General features: G+C 38.7%; 1 protein-coding gene across 1 annotated transcript; it reads right to left on the minus strand.

Annotated features, from left to right (window-relative positions):
- Positions 1-6469: 6469 nt before the first annotated feature.
- Positions 6470-20213, minus strand: LOC139652123 (M1-specific T cell receptor beta chain). Its single transcript, XM_071529085.1, has 7 exons — positions 20150-20213; positions 19669-19951; positions 9075-9130; positions 7692-8051; positions 7421-7444; positions 7086-7192; positions 6470-6823 (listed from the first exon to the last, which is right to left on the minus strand). The coding sequence occupies exons 1-7, from the start codon at positions 20196-20198 to the stop codon at positions 6797-6799; spliced, it is 906 nt and encodes a 301-aa protein (XP_071385186.1). The 5' UTR covers positions 20199-20213; the 3' UTR covers positions 6470-6796.
- Between the last annotated feature and the right edge of the window lie 718 nt (positions 20214-20931).

The following is a 20931-nucleotide window of genomic DNA, read 5'->3' on the forward strand; positions in this document are numbered from 1 at the left end:
AGTAACACACTGTCCCCCCAGTAACCCAAGTGTACATGGGTTTATTTGATGGTTGTCTTAGTTTACTCACAGAAGGATGTGATGCAGTGAGATCCAGTGTGTAGTCATCTCAATATCAGATGAAAAATGACCATTCTCATCTAAAATCTTGAGGACGCTCATTTCTTTCAGTTGATTCAGCATGAAAAGGGTTTTTCCCCCCAAAATGTGGCTTTTGCCACCACCACTTACCATGTTGTCATTTGTGTAAATAAACTCTGTGGGAGGAAACTTCCTCAGTGACTTGTTTTGCACATTTATAAAAGTGAGTGAAGTCAGACTAAGGTATTAAATACATCAAAACATGGAGTAGAAATCCAGTCTGTTTATCAGGTTATGCTTACACTAATTATGACCTTACTCTGATTGAGCTAATCAGACTAAGGCATTTACATGTCAATTGCTGTAGTCTACATTGCCTTAATCACATTCAAATCTGTTTAATGGTGTGCATGTAAACGTGCCCACTGAGTGCCAGGTGAAGCCAAAAGCATTTCCTGATCCCCTCTTGAACCGGTCTCACCAGTAGGCAAGCCCTTCTGAATCTGGGTTTTCAGCCACACCGACACCTTTCCAGATCCTTACCAGTCTGTGAAATCTGACATATCTCTGAACTGTGTACATTTGTAAGATGTCTGTGAAAACCAACCACAGCTGTGTGAATAAATATTTCATCCAATATGATCTATTGCGTCTTGCAGGAACCGCAGTGGGAGAGGAGCCAGGAGAGAGCCAGACACTGACTGAAGTGATGTTTGGGTGTTAAAGCACCAGGGGGCAGACTTTCATGTTAATTCATCCCCTCTCATTCAAAGTTAACTAGTCACTCATGACATGCAGTCCTTATACTGAACTCAGTGAGTTTCTAATTATCTTTTTTCATGTGGTGTTCATGTAATTGTTTATAGTGTGTATTTTAACCTAAATACCGTTTCTTATTCCCTGCCACCTCAGAAACAACCACATCACACACAAACCCAGTTTACTTGCCTCTGTTTTAGTTTTCACAAAACACATTTGATAAGAAAAAGTGAGGAATTCTTATAAAACAGTGGTTTGTAATCACTGGAGGAACATAATTATAGAGTTTATTGGGGTCATGACACTCAACAGTGAAGGCTCAACAAAGAACAAAAGATAGATAGTTTACTGTTTTGTCTATAACAAGGCCGCTAATTGCTAAGTTACGAGAAAAGGGGGAATTCCTCATTAGCAGTGGAATCTATTAAAACAAAAAAAGTTGAACAAAATACACAACTGACAGACCGACTGGAAAAACACAAACAAAGCAAAACAAGACTTTGGTGGATTTTTACTGCTCAATTAAACAGGCCTGTAAAAATATCAGAATTTCTCAACGGGTTTTGTTTTAAACCCCCTTAAAGTCTGATAATGAAATCCATTTGTTTCAGCAGTGTTGAATGGTATCGCTATCACCCAGTAGCAAGCAGTGTAACAAATTCATATTTCAACTTCAGTAATGATATTACAGTTACCAATCAAAACAATAAGTCATTAATGATGTTAGGCCTATAACTTCCTCTAAATTCAAGTTATATTATTCAGAAATTATAAATCCCAACTCCATTCACTGATTTATCTTCCTCATAATTGGTCGTCTTTCTCTCACCCTGAGCTACTGTAGTTTAGAAAAGGCAGAAAAGTTGATTTTCTTAGGCTGGAAGAATCCCCACTACTTTAATTTCATCATGCAAAAATGTATCAACAACATTTCACGTATTATTATTTTTGCTATTTGGCTACTCTGATCATTAGAGTTAGTGTTGTCTGATTATCCTGATATTTGAAAGTAAGACAGGATGCAGTCGCCTGGTGTACTAGAAAAGTAATATAACAAGTAATGTTATTATTTTTATGCAGGCAAGCATCTTCATGTATTGGTGTCACTCAGAGACTGTAGGATTTTCATTAGGTTCTTGTTACCGAACTGCCATGTCTCAAATGCCTGTGGTAGTAACTGGTGCTCCTGTTGCCTGTTGCTTTAGGAGATTGCTTTATCAATTTCACATTTCTCCACATTTCAAAATTGCTTGTGGAAGCGTAGGTAGGAGAAGATTAATTTCCCTCATTTCCACCTCGTTTTTCATTGAAGATGTAAGGAGACCATAGTAAGCCTTGCTAAGAGTGTGTTAGCAGTGACATTAGCAGAGTTGTTTGATTTTATCACATTATTTGCCAAGATGCTCACAGCTGACAAGAATGTAACTAGTGGTAAGCTAGTTTTCATGTGTTGAAATGAGTAATGAGTAATGTATTGCTTCTGCGAGTAACGAGCTGAACACTGGTAATAAGTAAAGTAATAGCTTCTGAAATGACTGTGAGTAATAAGTAATGCATTACTTATTGAGTAATGAGCCCAACACTGGTAATAAGTAAAGTAATAATATTAGCCTACTTTTGATATGAGTAATGGGTAATGAGTAATGAATTACTCCTTTGAGTAAGAAGGCCAACACTAGTAAAATGTAAAGTAATAACATTCCTTTTGAAATAGGTAATTGGTAATGCATTACTTTTTTGAGTAACACTGGTAATAAGTTAAGTAATAACATTACTTTTGAAATTAATAAGGAGTAGCCTAATACGGAATGGATTACTTTTTTGAGTATGAAGCCTGACATTGGGTTTGTGTCTGATTCCTCAGCTGTAGATCAACTGTTGTCACGCTGAAACCGTTTGAAGCACATGGTGGTAAAATCTGTCTGACCTCCCAGACAATTAGAGTGTATCTGTGATTGCACACACACACACACACACACACACACACACATACACACACACACACACACACACACACACACACACACACACACACACACACATACACACACAGAGTTTCAAAAGCATTAAAACAGTGCCATCTACTGTACCGCTTCAGTAAGTTATAAAACTATATATCTGTATTTTTGAAGAGGAACCTAGGAATTCAAAATTGAATGAATACATATAGTATTTAAAACCATTAATACTTCTGGATATTGTGGTTGTGCCATATGGCTTCCTGACACAGAAACAAACCTTTTGAAATACATTGTAAAATGATGACACAAAGGAATGAATGAGAAAAGGCTTACTCAATTCCTTGAGGTTTTGGAAACACAACATTTTTGCAAGCAATATGCCCTTTTTATGCTGATTTATGCTTCAGAGGGATGGACCACAACACATTATTACTGTAAAAATGTATATTTTATTATTGCACATGTTCATCCCTATGCACTTACTACCCATTTACTGTAAGGTACTGGGAAATGACTGGGAATGGGGAAATGACATTCCCAGTTTATCCATTCCCTGTGAAATGACTCTATCTGCTGTACTGTTTGAACCACTATTCTTTTTTTATGTATATCATGACAATTCACTGATACAAAATTGTACTTGTAGCTGATTCTGTGGGACAGGCGATGAGCTCCTACCCCAGAACCTTTCTTTTTATTTTCACTTTGTATTGTTTTTTGTAATTATTTGATAATAAGAATAGTATTTTGATAAATCCTGTGGTGGCTTGAATTATATTTGAACCCAATGCACAACATGCAATTCCTGTTTTCACCACAAGAGGTCGCACAACAGCCCACAGGTCCAGAGGACACAGTATCTAAATGTGTTTGAGTAAGAGAGTTTTCTGAGCCTGACTTTACCTACAATCTTTCACTCAGCTGCTTCAAACCGACCATGTTGCTACACTTTCCTCTTTGTGTCTGGTTGCTGAAGTGTTTTAATCTGCTATTGAAACAAATCGCTCACATCTCCTGCTTTACATTCCTACAGTGATTCCATTCATCTCTTCTTACATTTCAACAGTGAAGATTCAAATCTACCAATCATTTTCCATGTAGGCACAGAGGGCAACATCCAGGCTGAGTAGAAACCTTCCAGCCTGGTTCTTCAACCTGGTTCAGCATGAGAATCGACTGCTCTTCTTCAGGAATCAGCAGCTCTTCTCTGTTCTGGTGCTGCTGGACCGCCTCAGGTGGTTTCAGTCTGGCTTTTGCCTCTCTTGGCTCCGTCCAGTTCGGATGGTTTCAGTGCCAGCAGCCTGACAGTGTGAGTTTTATCCTGGAGTCTGCTGCTTTGGCTCGGCCTCAGCCTGCTGTATGGTGTTGTGTAGGCAAGCAGCACAGTATAGCATGTCAGCCTGGATCCTATACAAAAACCACATGCCATCATTCATAAGGGAGCCTTTATCTCAGATCACATGCTGCTGCTTTCAGGGTTCACAGGGTTTACATCACAAAATATGGTTTATGAACAAGCATGGTGTGTTATTTTGTAATGCACTTAATACAGTTATGTTATAAGCAGTGATATTGTAATATTATTTATATTCACTGGTGTTTTTGCCTTTATTAGAAGATTTCAAGCTAAATTATGATGATGTACTCCTGTGTGGCTTCAATATTGCATGACACTGACATTGCCTTGGTTGGGGAATTGAAGAATAACCACTTCAGAAGTCTGTTGGTTGATACAAAAGCTTTATTAAAGCAACTGCAGGGAGAGAAGTGCAGGGGTTTGACACTGAAGCTGCTCCAACAGGAACTCAGGCAGCAGCTTATATAGTCATGTAAAGGTCCGGCTCAGCATCAGTAGATAGAATGATCTTCAGCACAGATGTCAGACTCCTCTAGTTTCAGTTACTGTCTCTCAGACGAGGCTTTGTTTCCTGTTTATCTGACTCCAGCAACAACAAACATGTTTTTCAAGGCGACAACAGGAGAAAGTAGAAGATGTTCTTCCTCAGTTTGATTCCCACTGGAGTGTCACATGGTAGAAATGAGCTTTGGCACTTTGACAAGAGACACTTTGGACAAAAACATCCACCATATGGCTGCCATGTTTCAAAGACAGACACATGCTGCTGCACAAGCTTGGCATGAAGATTATTGATAGGAGAAACTACAAAACTATTAACAATTTGAAGTAACTGACTCCAATGTAAACACTCTTATTATTTATGGATTGTAGTTAGCACTCTTTAGTTTGCCTGATAATGTGTTGATTTGTGTGATTGAAATATAATTCAAGTTTTACATCTGTCTCATGTTTGACCCTAAAAGACATGAAATGCAAATGTATGCACCAGATCATAATAAACAAACACACACACACACACACACACATGCTCATACTTTAGCATCAGTTGACATAGATAGAAATGGAGCATTCTTCCCGATCCAAAGCTATCTCAGCTGTTTATACAGAGATGTGAGGTGTGTGTGTGTGTGTGTGTGTGTGTGTGTGTGTGTGTGTGTGTGTGTGTGTGAGGGGGTTGTTGCAGAGATGCAGGTGTCCTTTGCGAGGCGCAGGTTGTGGTAAAGTGGAAGTTTGCACCTCTGTCATTTCTCAGCACTGAGAACGATCTGCAGCCTGCAGCTCTGCGACCACATCCTCTTCTCTGCTGTCGCTCTCAACTCCCTGCAGGTTTCAAGCCCCAGTTTCTTCCTTTCCACCAACACACTCAACCTTCTTCTGTACACAGATGAGAACATTGGTTTCCTGTTGATATGGGCTGGAGCAGACTCACACTTGTACATTTACTTTTCTCGTGAATGTCTATCAACACAAGCAAAGTATCTCAACTGAATTCTTAAAGGAAAATTCCTTTTTTCACAAAGAATATGTAAAATGTAATAGAGAACTTAATCAGCTCTCATTTGTGCAGAGTGGAAAAGCTAGATATGAAGATATGACGCAAATATACTCACTTCAGTAAGTTCAAATGAATCACAAAAGTAGATTTAACTTATGAAGTAAACAGAGACTTTAGTCATCTCTCAGTCTTATTTTGTGGAAAATGTAGTCATGACCCAAATGAAGCCACTTGCAGAGCTTTGCTGAGCAGAAGCTTAGTGCAGCAAATGGAAACTTTAGAACATATGTGGGCCAGAAATGGAGGATTTCTCAGAAATCAGACAGATAAGCAAACTGCTAAAAATACCTCATACTGACTCTGGAACAAGTGATGTTCAGTGCAGGAAGGGATGTGAGAGTGGTGAGGGAGATGCTGTCTTAATTTGTAATGTAATCAGTCTCAAAAATAGAAGCACCGATTGGTAAATATTACTAAGCTAACTACTGTTTATGAAAGATGCAAAGATTAATGCATGCACTTTTGGTTTAGATATGTAAATAACATTTTACTGCCTGTGCAGACACACTAGGCCATGAAAATGATTTATAGGAGAGACTACCAAATTATTATCAGTTTGAAGAAAGTGATTTTCACATCATCTATAACAACCTTTTCAAAGATGTAATTATATTTACAATTGGCCTAACCTGTTGAAAGTGTGAGAAACTCATAATCCATAAGTCATTCTGATTTCTGGCAAACGCAATCTTTGTCACTTAGGTCAAACTTTAAAAGAAAAATGAAATCACGTGGTTCACAAGGTCTTCTGAAAAACTTTTATTGAATAGAAAGTTAAGCATAAAGAAGTTCATAACTGCACACAGACTGACAGCATTATAAAGCTTACATAAAAACTGAACAACAAACTATTCAAATACTTTGCTTGAGAAGTCAGTGATAGTGCTAACATTAAGGATATGGGTAGAACAGTTCCTCTTATGTATGCAGAATTGATTGATTGATATTCATTTCAAAAGAGATATTATTGAGTCTAAATGCGCTGCAAGATACAATACAATGTATGTAGAAGTACTATGCTTTTAGATTTTATTTACAGAGACAAAGAGAAGCTCGTCTGTTGCGGCCGCAGCTCAGCTGTCAGTTGCTCTGCTTTCCAGATGAAGCCTGTGCAGCAGACAGAGAAGGAAACAAGTTCAGAGATTTATTATAAAGTAAAACCTGTTTATTACAAATAACAATACAGATACAATACTTCACTTCACTTCACTTCACTTCACTTCACTTCACTTCACTTCACTTCACTTAGTAGTCTGTTTTGTCATGAGCTCTTTTACTGCTTTCCCAATCACAAATTTCATATATAACATATATACATAAGACAAAGTCACAGGTACATGGTTCATGCTGGAGATCATGTTGGACAAACCTGAAGCTTCCACACCAAAACCAAGACGAAGACTCCATACAAGCTGCTCTTGGCGATGAAAACACCGTAGGACAGTTTGGCAGTCTGCGTGATCTTCAGATATTTCTCTGCAGAAAATTGAAACGTTCAAATGAGTGACATGATTCAAAGAGGAAATAACCAGAGACAACTTTGCAGAGACAATCTATGTGTGCAACAAAACATTTGATGGATGCTTATATCTTTATGCACACTACCATGACTGCATCTATATTTTTTTAGCTAGGAATCTACAGGGTTTTAATGTAACAGTGTTGATGCCTTAATCTATGTTCGACCACAAACAGCATATTTACCTCTTGTCATGCCCTCTCCTTGACCTGACAGAAGAATAAAATGGATTAGACAAGTGCAGATAGGTTTAGATTGGTGATTGCATTATTTTCCCATAGCAAAATGATCAAGTTCAAGTCCTTTCTGAGTTTCAGATGGGCATACCTGAATCAGTTAAGAACAAATGAACAGGTGGTTCTAATTTTAATTTGACCTGAAGGAGATCCATCATGGATACAATGCAATAAATATATTTCATATTTCAGTGTGCAGGTTCTACTTTTTAACTCATACCTAATTCAGTGCCATAAACTGAATCAGAGTGGTCGATGGTATCATTCCCATCGAAGAAGCTGACAATGCAGGTGAATTTCATGCCGGGTGTGTGCCACGTTCTGGCCGGGACCCTCAGCCTGCTGGTGATGCTGTACTTTTCCCCGTCCCTCAAGGCAGCGTTGTCGGTGGCCACGCCATCAGTGACATTCTCCGCCTCGATCTTCCACAACACACTCACATGGTCTGGGTAGAAACCAGAGGCCACACACACTAAGGTCCTCTTGTTTTTCTTGCCTGTCTTGTCTTTCTTGTCTTTACAGTCCTTTAACGAAGGTTGAAGGATTTTCACTGTTGGTGGGGTGACATTAATGTTTGGCTCTGCATAGACAAACAACATAAATCATTAAATTATTGTCATTGTCAAAGTCCTGGAGATCTACAGTGGATCAACCTACAATCCTTCATTCTTACAAACATTTAGACTTTTTAATAGCAGAATTTAGACATGAATGAACGCTAGACTTAATGGGGTACAGGATGACAGAGGAAGACCTTTTAACACTAAACATAAATGCCACAAACCACATTATCATTTTACACGTTATCATTTCATTTCTTTAGATCATTTTCAGGTTTCTATGGAGTTTTTGCAGTGATCTTACCAAGAACTGTGAGCCTGGTTCCCTCTCCAAAATAAGCAGGATAAGAGCCGGAGCACACCACATACTCACATGCACAAAACTGACATCATTCTAGCAATGGCCTTACAAGAGCTGAACCAACAATTAATTTATTGTATTACTGAACCATGATCATTTTCTCCACTAACCTGTAAATATACAGTACAATCACAACATCACCTCCTATACTTCCTATCCCTCCTATTCTGCTCTACTATTTGATATCACTGTCATTGACTCATTAACTTTATGTGGATTTTAAAACCGATGCACGGGAGGAAACATTACATTTTCCTATCTGTTTTGGCTGCTTACTTAAGCAATGTTATCAATCATGTATATTTTTAACGACAACTTCTGAATGCCAAATTTCACATCATTATTTGAATGTCTTACCTATAACAGTGAGTCTGGTACCTGGACCAAACGTAGCCTGTTCGCCGAAGCACAGTGGGAAATCATGCTCTACATTTATCTATATTAGAAGGATTTTACATTTTCTCAGCTGCTTTTAACTACAAATTCACAGAACAGCACAAGGTGGCCCCATAAATCAATAAATAAGACATTAAAACTAGTTTTTCTACAGCCATAAATATTGCTCTAAACTAATAACTTTAAAATTATAAATAATTATTATTATCAAATTTCTCAAAACTACATTTTCAGTTCAGACAGACTCACAAGGCCAACATTTATGTGTAAAATGTTCTTTCCTTACCTAACACAGTCAGTTTGGTGCCATTTCCAAAGTAAGCAGGTTCATAGTTGCTCACACTGACACATGGCTACAGAAAAAACTCTTCACCCTTTAAGCCCTGAAGCCTGTAAACTGTCTGACTTTTTTGCTCTACTTTAGAGATTTACTAAGAAACTGGACTTCTGTACACATGCACTGTAGAAGAATACAGAGTTTATACCAAACTATTGTTTCTCCTTACCTAAGACTGTAAGCTTTGTTCCGTTCCCAAAGTAAGCCTCTGACTGGGAACTCACAGTCCTTTACAGAGCTGATAAGAACTTACTATGAGAGCAATAATCTGGGCGTTCAGCCAAATGTCTTATTGCTGGAGAACATAGACAACGCTTGTTATTAGTCTTGTACTGGAACAAACTAACTTCTGACATAACTTCTTTCACAGTTTAAAAACAGTATACTACGTTCACTACTATCAAATAAAATGTCTAAAAGTAGATTCTTAATATTCTCCATTGTCTTCTCTCACCTAAATCAGCTGTGAAACATACTCAGATTGTTTGTTGAAGATTTTCTTACCTAAAACAGTGAGTTTAGTTCCAGCTCCAAAGTAAGCCTCGTTGTATGAACACAGAGTGTTTGGACTGTAACAAAAACTCTTCCTACTGCTTCTCTTACTGAGGCTCCACTTTGAAAAATGTTTCTAACTTTGTCTCACATTGAAGAGTAAACACTCCCAATGTGATCTACTGTAGTTTGCAATGGAGTCAAGTCAACCTGCACTGAAGTTAACCTTTTAAACATCCATATAGAGTATGTTATTATGGCTATTTTAATAAGATATTTTAAGTGTTTTTATTTTCTTTAAGCAGTCAAGAATCATCATTTGAGGCAAAGTGTCAGTCAAGCCTTGAAGCATCTTTACTGTAGTCAATGAGATCATCAATCCTCAAATCTGTGTTTCAAGGCAATGATGAACAATATCTTAATGAACTTTATGTTTGATTTCTCACCTAAGACAGTTAACCTGGTTCCTCCACCGAAGTAAGCCTCATATCCACCGGCACAGTGAACCTGATCAGTGCTCAAATCAGCTCAAGCTGCTGCTTTTACTTTTCTCCTTTATTTTTGATTGATTTTAAATGGCCATTGATCACTTTCTTCTAAACCCCCAAACCAACATCTACTGTACTACAGTCTCTCTGTACAAGTTAGATGCAAGACAAAATAGTTTCCATCAGCAACTGACCTGCTAGGCTCACATGTATTTTACTTCACTTACCAGTGGATTCATGAGAAGAAAATTGAATGTCTTACTTACCAAGAACAGTCAATTTTGTGCCTTGGCCGAAGTAGGCTTCGTATTGACACAGTGCACAAGCTTAACATCAAAAAGCACTGAGCAGAACTACAACTATAAAGATCCAAATAAGTTTCTCACACTCCAATTCAAACACACTGCACTTTGAATAAACAACGCTTTTTACACTGATTATTTCCTCACAAGCCTTTTCTTACCTAAAACAGTCAGTTTTGTTCCATTTCCAAAGTATGCTGGGTAGTTGTTGTCACAGTGCAGAAACACTAAGCATAAATCTCCTCTGTCATTCTCTACTAGAATTATCTTAAAACATTTTGCGTACAAATCTTTCTTTTTATGCCGAGGTTCTACGGCATTGTGGCATTTGCCAAAATTCAATATTGAACTGAAATATTTACCTAAAACCGTCAGCTTGGTTCCATTGCCAAAGTAAGCAGGATCAGTGTTGGTCACAGTGTTCTCAGTTCAACTCAATAGTTCATCTGTTTCATGAACGCAGATTCTTCCCTCATTATCAGCCAAACATTTTCACTATTTCAAGTTTGTTGCAGTAAACTGAAGTTGTGAGAGCTGTGACTTACCCAAAACAGTCAGTTTTGTTCCATTTCCAAAGTATGCTTCACCATTGTCACAGTGCAGAAACACTGAGCATGAATCTCCTCTGTCATTCTCTACCAGAATTGTCTTAGGAAATGTAGCATTTTTTGTGAATCCTACTTTTTATACTGAGGTTCTAAGGCAATGTGGCATTTACCAAAATTAAATATTGAACTGAAATATTTACCTAAAACCGTCAGCTTGGTTCCATTGCCAAAGTAAGCAGGCTGATTGTTGGTCACAGTGTTCTCAGTTCAACTCAATAGTTCATCTTTTTCATGACAACAGATTCTTTCCTCATTGTCAGCAAAACATTTTAACTGTTTCAAGTTTGTTTCAATGAACATAAATTTTGAGAGCTGTGACTTACCCAAAACAGTCAGTTTTGTTCCATTTCCAAAGAAGGCCTGAGTTCCAGAGTCACACTGGCTGCCTCCTCTACCAAAAAGTCACCAAACTTTCCACAATCAGCCTTCAGTAGCATGCTCAGACACAGGCTAATAATCCATAGGACAAAGAAGTTGTAAACATAAAGGATGGGCTTCATCATGTCCAAGCTGTGGGGTTTTTGTCAACATGAGTGAATCAAACATCCAAATGCAGCAGATATGAATTCAGCATTTAAAAAGATTTTATTCCAGCCAAATTTCTCATTAAAGTTGATTTTACACTCCCAGAGTTGTCTGTCGTCCTGCATGGAGTCAGAATATTGATGTTTTCCTCTGCACCAAGTGTCCCAAGCTCCATGCAGCGCTCTACACTATGCATGTGAATGGGAGGAGGTTTTTGTACAGCGGCTCTATAGGATTGTATCACCGTGGCCCCCTGTCCCCACGGTGAAAAAGCATCACACAAAAACATGAATTCTCTCTGGTTCCCTCTTGTTTCCCACCCCCACCCAGCTTCTCCATATCTCAGCCTCCATCTCTCACTATCTGTGTGTGAGCGCAGCTGCACAGGCCGCACTTACTGACGTTTGAATGGGCTCCAACCTGACTGCTGCTATTTCTGTGACAGCTAAGAAAAGAAGCAAGAAGGAGGGAAGGAAAGGGAAACTTTTTGTTTGTGTTTTTTTGTAGCTGCAGAGAGGAAGTGACATCACTGCTGGTCACACCTCTTCATCCCACCCAGTTATCAGTGAACTGCAGATGAGACACAGACACAAACACATACTGAAAGATGTGATTGATTCTGTGTACGACCCTCCAAAATTGATACATTTTTTTCTCATTTGGAGCAACAACAGTCATTCAAAGGTCACTGCATAAAATGTCCCTCTACATGGTAAAAAATTTAATTAAAACTATTCATGTAATAAATTCCACAACATCGCACTATTACATTAACTAGCCATTATGACATCATAAGAGGTGTAGCATATTTTTAACTGGTGATGTAATAACATTGACTAATGATGTGATAACTCACAAAAATAAGAAGAATGGAATAATAATAACAATACTATTATTCCACTTCCAATTTGCTACACCCCTTATGAAGTCATAATGTCAGGTTAATGTAATAATGTGATGTTATTACATTGTCTTGGAATTCTTACATAAACAGATTTTATTACATTTGTGACACATGTAAAGGGGCATTTTATTGAATCTTTGACAAATTATTACATCATCTGTCAGTTATTACATTATCAGTTGCTAAAGGCATTAGGCAGTAATGTCCTTGTACAAAATATCTTCTTCTAACTTCATCACATGTAGGTTGCACCAAACTTTTCTTTAGCAGATTCAACTTTGTTTGTGTTTCTACCACAACCTGCTTATATCTAAACTATGTTTTGTTCTGCTTTATTCTCTGTAGGGAACTATTCCATTAAGTTTCACTATAACAACATATTACTGTCTTTCCTTTGAAGCATCAGACCTTACTTTTGTGAAATTTGATTTATTTCTTTATTTTTTACTAACTGTTTTGACAGTAACACCAATGTCCTTATATTTAAACTGCAACATTTTATGTCCCTTTAATTTGCTGCTTAATGGAACTACTGCATTATGAAGCTTAATTATTTTACTGTGTTTCATTTGAAGCATTAGTTTTATATTCAAATACTAGGCATTGTGATTAGGCATTATGTTGTGTTATGTCACATTTACCCTGCAGAGGTAGGTCGGCAGGTAGAGGTCCACTTTGTTCCTGTACAACTCTATTTATACTTTCATAATGTGACTGCCTCACCACTGACATATTAATCTCACATTCACAAAGCACTCAGGATTATGATTTTTTTTTATGTGTAATCTCACATGTGTCCTGTAGAGGTCAGTGTATGATAATCTCTTAAACTTTTCCTTTTGAAATAAACTTTCATCTGGGCAAACTGCTCACATAATTATGGTATCCAAGCACAAGAAAAGACTAAGAGCAGAGTGACAGAGAGGTGTATACAGGGTGATAATACTGTATGGGACAGACAGTCTTTACCATGTTAGCACCTGTGCACTTATCTAAACTGATCAGCTTTCTGCTGCTGCACAAACATCACTGAATTGACTGAGAAGCAGTTTTTGTTCCTCTGTGAATTAGTGGATGTTCACCATACTCTTTACTGACTTTTGCCCAATTTCTTTGACACTTACAGTGGAATTTCCCCCTACAGCAAAAAGAACAGGGTTTTCATACCAAAGAGTAAACAATAATTTCTGAAGTGATTAAGTCCATCATTCAATATATCCAAAATATAGAGAATCCAGTCTCTAAAAGTGTCATCAGTTTGTCAACAAATAACATAAATTAACTACCTCTATTTTAACACTAGAAAGACCAACAAGGCCAACAAGTCAATTGAAGAGTGTAAATATAACAACATATAACAACATTAGTTTGTACAGAAAGTGGGTCAGGTTAAGGGCATGGAAAGACATTTTGAAAGGTGTGATATTTCATTTCTAAAATTCAACAGCTGTGACTTGACTTTCTAGTGTTAAAATAAAGTTGTTGATGTGAATCATTTTAGAGACACTTTTGGTGGATTGTTGTGCATCCAAACTCTTCAAGAAGTTTGATGTGTGTGTGAACCTTTTTTTCAGAGAATACCAGACTATGTGCCAAAGAACTTATCAGCTGAAGGTAGGAAAATGAAAGAAGGAAAATAGAAGACGAGAACAGAAAGAAAGTAAAATGTCACATTGACATTTTTTGCTGTCATGTCATAGGCTACTCCAGTAAGCAAGCTAGCTAACTAGCAAAGTAGGTTTTGATGTTATTTTGATGCTATTTGTCCTCTTCTGTTTATTACTATTCCTCAGTGCCACCAAGTGGCTGTTTTTCCAAAGAAAATTGCTCATATCAGATCGAACATCACTCATTGTAAGAGTTCATTGCTATTTCTGTGGTCAAGGAACTCAAGTGATGTTTCTGAACATGAACAACTCTCTCCTAGAGTTGAAACCAGAGAGCTAAAAGCAGAGATGGAGGATAGTTCAGATGTTAACCGTTGCCCTGCTTCACCCCTCTTCCCTCCTCCTGTCGTCTTCCTGCTGCTGGTTGGTGTTGTGGTTGTTGTTTAGCTGCTGAGGCGTCTGAGCCATTGTGCTCCAGCAGAGGCACAGTAATACACGGCCGAGTCTCCAGCCTCAACACCGTGTATCTTCAGAGAGGAGTGAAGCACCGCAGGCCGGGACATGGTGTGCTTGGATTTGTTGAAAGGAGCTTCGGTGTTCCACGCATCTTTACCAAGAGAATATGTTACCAGCTGTATTTTCTTATGGCTTCTTTGTCTATACCAATACATGTAGGAATACTGATCATCGTCTTGTTCACACTGCAGAGTTACAGACGCGTCTCCTTCATGGCTGATTACAAATAGAGGCTGGTGAATTTTCACACTGCAGGAGAAATCTGGAAAGTAGAAGACAAAAAGAAAAGTGAGAACTTGACTATAAAGAAATCAAGAAGCAAATCAGTAAAGTAAAAAACAGAGATCTTTCTTTCGACTGAATTTCACGGTTCTTACTGCTGACAAGGAAGAGAAGTGCTACAACTGAGAAGAGCTTCATATTCACAGTGATCATAAAATCTGAAACATCCACAATTTTCCTCCTAACTTTCCTGTCTTCTGTCAGGCTGTCAGCTAGTGGCTGGTATGAGTCTGTAGGCTGCTGCATTCAAAACATGTCAACTTAGATTTGATTCTCCCTTTCATTTCTTTTTCCACCTTTACAAGGGAAGAGTTTTTGTGAACACTCATGCTCTTTTTCAGCTCCGCCCACATTCATATAGTGACACATACTCACAACTGGGAGTTTCCCAGTACAACCACAGTCTTCTACCAGTGGAGCTGGAGGTTAAGTTCTTTGCTCAAAATCATTGGGTTTATGCATTTCATTGGATTATGCCAAGTAGGCTTTTAACTCAAGTGATTTCTGAACTCATGTACTAATACTGGTCTTTTTTAACTGAAGCTGCCAATAGCTGATGATTTGTGCTGATATGAAATATATATGATTTTCTCCAATTTGACAATTAAATGAATAAATAAAATGTGTAAAGAAAAAAAAAATTAATTGGAGGTTTCACAAACTTTTTTTATGTAGCAGTTAAGGACTTATTCTTCCTGCCTGTGTGCCATGTGTGACAGACCGGCCTACACACCTGCTATTTGTATGACTGTCTGGCCTGTGTGCATCATTGTGACTGGCAGCGCAGTAGTAGGTGCCGCTGTCGTTCAGGAGCAGCTTAGAGATTTCCAGGGAGAAGTTGTTGTTCGACGTATCGAGAGACGAGCGGAAACGACCCGCAGGTTCCTCGTACTCTTTTGTGAGGAACTCCAGCGGCGCCCCATAGAGGGTTTGTCGGTACCAGAGCATGGTGTAGCCGGACATGCCGAACCCTGCAGCCATGCTGCACTCCAAGCTCACTGTGACTCCTGGGAGGGACGTTTGGCCTCCAGACTGAAGAACTACTGGGCCAGCAGTGAGACCTGCAGCACATGTAGGAGGAGAACGTTTCATACTGTCCCACTTCTATGTACACAACTGTAAAATCACACAAATAGGTGATGTGTAAATGTGAAAGGAATTTGACCAGTTAAGCATTGGTTAGCTAGTACATCCATCCATGAATGAATGAACGAACCCACCTGAGTGTAAAAGAAATGACAGATATAGGACTGTGACAAGCATGTTAGTGATAAGCCTTCCTCCAGCTGAATGATGCCAAGCCACATATCACTGTATTCAGCACAAAGGAGACATGAGGTCACATGATCCCTGCAGCAGTTGCTGTTATAAGTTGTTGTTGTAAGACTTTCTCTGTTTTCATGCATTGATTATCAGCTGAGACTGTGAGGATCATGACACATCCAAGTCGAACTCCAGATCTTCAGACACAAACACTCATTTCTCCCTCCAAGTATGCAATCAAATGAACAAATAAAAAGTACAAACAAATAGACTTTCATGCAGGTTTTTACAAACATTTTTTTTAAGAATTTGTCTTCATGTATCTGTGGTCAGAGAGGAACCTCCATCATATCGACAGTGGACAACACTGACTGACCGATATATTGATCTAACCCTAATACACAGTTTCCATAAGCTCTTTCATTTTCTATCAAACAACCAAAACCCTGAGCAGCAGCTGTCATCAGTGTTAATGCAGTAGCTGTTATATCAGGTTTTCATTTGTTACAGGAGAAAAAAAACAGATCAGGGTTTTTAGTGAAGCAGTGGTATTAAACCACATCACTGTGTGCTGGCGGCACAGAAATACACAGCCGAGTCTGACAGGTTTGCTCTGCGAATGATCAGCGCTCCTCTCACTGTGTCTTCTCTTGTAATCTCAAATTGTTTTTCAAACTGACCCTCATAGGTGGGGGAGCCACTAGCATATCCAAACCCAATGAGGCTCATAGAGTGACTGCTTTGTTTGTGTTGGTACCAGAGCATTGCTGCAAGGCTGCTGTCATCATGACTGCAGTTAATCTTGAGCTTCACAGTCCCTTCTTTGACAAGCTGGGATGAAGACTGCTGAAAGGAAACATTTTCCACTTTTCCTGTGAAGAAAGTAGATTCAGGTGATGATTGAGATAAAGCGTTTGAATTGAAAACAGTGCAAATTGTCACTAAATCAGCATTAGAATCACTTTCTTCATCAAGTAAATGTGCAGGAATTTGTCTTGGTGAAATTAATGCAACCTTGTTACACAACAGGATTTAATATTCAGAGAAAAATCATGATAAAAGTGAATAAGGTTTACCTGTGAGCAAGAGCAGTAGAATTCCAAGTGTGTGTAAAGCTGGAGGCATCCTGGAAACACTTCACTCAAGTCCTGTTCAGTTTAAAGACAGACAGGAGTTTAATTTGTCACCATATCTCCTTTATAATCACAATGTGTAATGAAATCAGCTTCACAAGCTCAGCATCCACACATCGCTCTACTGCTGACACTCATTAGAAGTCAAATGACAAATGACTAAATCACACCGCCTCTTCCCTTCCTTCTTCCTCTGCCTGCACCTGATCTTGTTCCGTCTTGTTAAGAAAATAATGTTTTTTTCCTTTTTTCTTTTTCCCGACTCTGTGATTTAGTCTGATAAGATGAGTGTATTTTTACATAAAAATATTGCCTAGTGCAGCTTTAACTTCCCCTCCCATTACACTACGCTCTTCCATAGTTATATATCATCACTTGAATTTATACATACTGTATGTATGTAATTTTGCGAACTTGAATATATTTGAATGAATGTAGAGAATTGTTGCATTATGTTTACAGTCACAGTTGCACTGAAGCAGTTATTATGTCTGAGCAATATTTCAAATTGCAATAGTTCAGATTCCACCAGAGTGTCTCTCAGGATCTAGAAGTTGAAAACAACAGAAGAAGAGAACAGGGTTTTTAGTGAGGGAGTGGCATTAAACCACATCACTGTGTACTGGCAGCACAGAAATACACAGCCGAGTCTGATGAGTTCACATTGAGAATGATCAGAGCTCCTCTCAATGTGTCTTCTCTTTTAATCTCAAATCCATCTATGAATTCCTTCTCATAGCTGGGGTCACTACCAATGTAGTTATATCCTATTAAGCTCATCAGCCCGCTCTCTCTTTGCTGGTACCAGAGCATTACATTGAGATTGTTATCATCATGAGTGCATTTAATTTCGACCCTGGCTGTTTCATTGACTATTTTGGGCTGAGACTGCTGAAATGTCACACTGTTGGCTTGATCTGTGGAAAAAGAAAGATTCAAACAGTGGTTGATACATGGAGCAATAACACTCATATAATTACTGTATAACACCCACAACATAATTAAGATATTATATTTGCAGCTAATTTAATTTTAGACTGTAATCTTGAGGAAACATTACATGGAAGCAAGATGAGAAGAAATCCAATCACAGCTGGAAACATCCTCCACGTTTGTACTGCTGCAGGAGAAACAGCTTCCTCCAATGAGAATCTGTGTGAAGAGAGACGCTGCCTCTTTCCTCCTCTGTTTAAAGATGCATATGTGCACAAGTCATTTGTTACAGGAGAAAAAAAACAGATCAGGGTTTTTAGTGAGGGAGTGGCATTAAACCACATCACTGTGTGCTGGCAGCACAGAAATACACAGCCGATTCTGACAGGTTTGCTCTGTGAATGATCAGAGCTCCTCTCACTGTGTCTTCTTGTGTAATCTCAAATCGATCTGTGAACTGCTTCTCATAGTTGGGGTTCCTACTAACACTATATCCTATTAAGCTCATCAGCCCGCTCTCTCTTTGCTGGTACCAGAACATATAAAGAAGGGTACTGTCATCATGGCTGCAGCTGATCTTGACCTCAGTGCTTTCCTCCACTATCTGGGGATGAGTCGGCTGAAACGTGACACTCCTCACCTGACCTGTGGAGAGAGCAGATTTAGATTAAATTGTTGCTGATGCAGAACGGACGGAGGAGACCGTATTTACGTTTTAACATAATGAACAAATGTTTGGAACGGATTTCAAAGTAAATCATGGCGGAATTGGAGATCTTACATGGAAACCAGATCAAGAGAAAACCAAATGCATACATGGATGAAGACATTGTCAAGTACTGCTGTGAGACAGATATAGTGATGTAGTGCTGCTGTGAGAGAATAAGGGAGTGTGTGTGTGTGTGTGGGGGGTGGTGGGGGGTGGGGGGAGGGGTAGATCATCACCACATCCTCTTGATTAAAGCTGTATACCATGTGCTGTGCCTCCACCTATTGGATGAATATAATCTTTGATACACCTGCTGTAGTTTGCATTCTTTATGATATTTAATAGTTCACAATTTCTGCAGAATTATTAACATGATCCGTTTTGTTTTTGCATGTGAAGGAGACTTGAGACTTTCACAACAGATGCTGTTTCCAGACTAAAAAACATAAAGCAACAGAAGTTAAGGAAAGTTAATGAGAACAGCATTTCCAGAAAGTGAAATAAAAATGTCATTTTTGTTTGTTTCCCTTTGATTTCATTCTTGTTTTCCTTTATTTCCTTCCTTTTTTCCTCTCTTCCATTAAGTTCAGCAAAACAACATGTGCAGTATAAGACAAAAATATCACCTTCTCAACAGTGTGGTTGAGTTCATTCCATCATCATTTGATGTGGAAGGCCATGTAGGTCAGGTGTCAGAACAGTAACGACCCCCCCCCCCCCGCTGTAGGATTTTGTCACAGACTTGAACGTTGCCACACTACTGTGTAGACTGGCAGCACACAGATAGACGGCCTCGTCTTTATTCTGAACACTGGCTATTGATAGAGACCAGTGCTTCTTCTCTGATCTCACCGCCTTAAAACCAGATTCAAATTCTGCTTCAAAACTCTCTCTTCCAGCTATAATAGTCACTATTAATTGAGGCCCTTTTCCTTTCAGCTGTCTGTACCAGTACAAATAGTAATAGTCAGTGTTATTCTGGTAGCAGTGCATTTCTGCTGAACCACTGGGCAAACTGGAGATGAAGCTCGGCCACTGAGTGATCAGCACCGACTGACCCACACCTGAAACACAGAAAACACAAGAGCTTTTACCAACATCATAATATACTGTAAAGAAATGTCTTATCACTCTATAAAGTCAAGCCAGGTTTATTTAAAATGCTGCTGACCAAAAGTGCCTTTCAGAGCAACAAAGGACATAAATGTAGATAAAACACTGTGTGTGTGTAATATGATTACAAGTATAGATATTAACTGTACCTGCAGCCCAGAACATAGAGAAAGTGAAGGTGACGAGGCCTGGCATCATTTTGACTTGGGGAAGGGAAAAGGAATTGAATTAAAAATGCAGCGAGTCCTCAGTTGACACAAGTGGGAAAGGAAATGACATCAGAATCTCTGCAGCGACAACAAGACCAAAGAGAATACATGAAGAAGAGAGTCGACTGGCGTTACTAGCATTGGGAGCTTTTGTAGTTCTGTCTGTAGTTTTGATGTTTTGGTCTGATGAATGACTCGCCTGAATATCACCCACAATGAAAAGTAGACCACGATTCAAATGATTCAGTAGAACAGCACATTCCTCCTGCAGTCAGTGTTGAGTCTTATAGGACTGAAACAGAAATACAGCGTCTTGTCCTGTGAGCAACAGCAGAGAGATAATAACTCTGCACAACTTTTTTTGTGAATAGTAAATCCACAAAAAGGCATTGAACACATACGTGTCAAACAGTCCTCTTTTATATTTGTGGAGAGGAAGGAGGAGCTCACAGCTATCCTCCTGTCAGTGTGGCATCACTGCTCTCTGCTGTTCAAAGTTTTGATACAGCTACATATACAGTAGGTTATACTACAGTACTGTACAACACAGCTGAGGGAATGTATATTGGATGATGGAAAGAATGCTGTGGATTATTAGACCTGTCACTAACAACAATAATAATCATCTTAAACCTTTTATTCAACTTCTCCTAAATTTACAAAGTGCTGTAAGACCAAAGAAAACAAACAACCATTCTAACAAACCAGCAGGTATAATAAGG

Source organism: Centroberyx affinis, unplaced genomic scaffold, assembly GCF_046629955.1.
Source record: "Centroberyx affinis isolate AG114_WGS23_722 - 3 ecotype Tasmania unplaced genomic scaffold, CSIRO-AGI_Caff_v1 ptg001765l_1, whole genome shotgun sequence".
In the NCBI taxonomy this organism is placed as follows: domain Eukaryota; kingdom Metazoa; phylum Chordata; class Actinopteri; order Beryciformes; family Berycidae; genus Centroberyx; species Centroberyx affinis.

What these genes read in the sequence shown, in the direction of transcription:
- LOC139652123 (XM_071529085.1), bottom strand. Translation starts at nt 20,198, where the DNA reads ATGATGCCAGGCCTCGTCACCTTCACTTTCTCTATGTTCTGGGCTGCA. An exon ending in CTCTATGTTCTGGGCTGCAG is followed by an intron (nt 19,952 to 20,149) that starts GTACAGTTAATA and finishes TCTGTGTTTCAG; the next exon opens with GTGTGGGTCAGTCGGTGCTG. An exon ending in AAAGACGAGGCCGTCTATCT is followed by an intron (nt 9,131 to 19,668) that starts GTGTGCTGCCAG and finishes GCCATGTGTCAG; the next exon opens with TGTGAGCAACTATGAACCTG.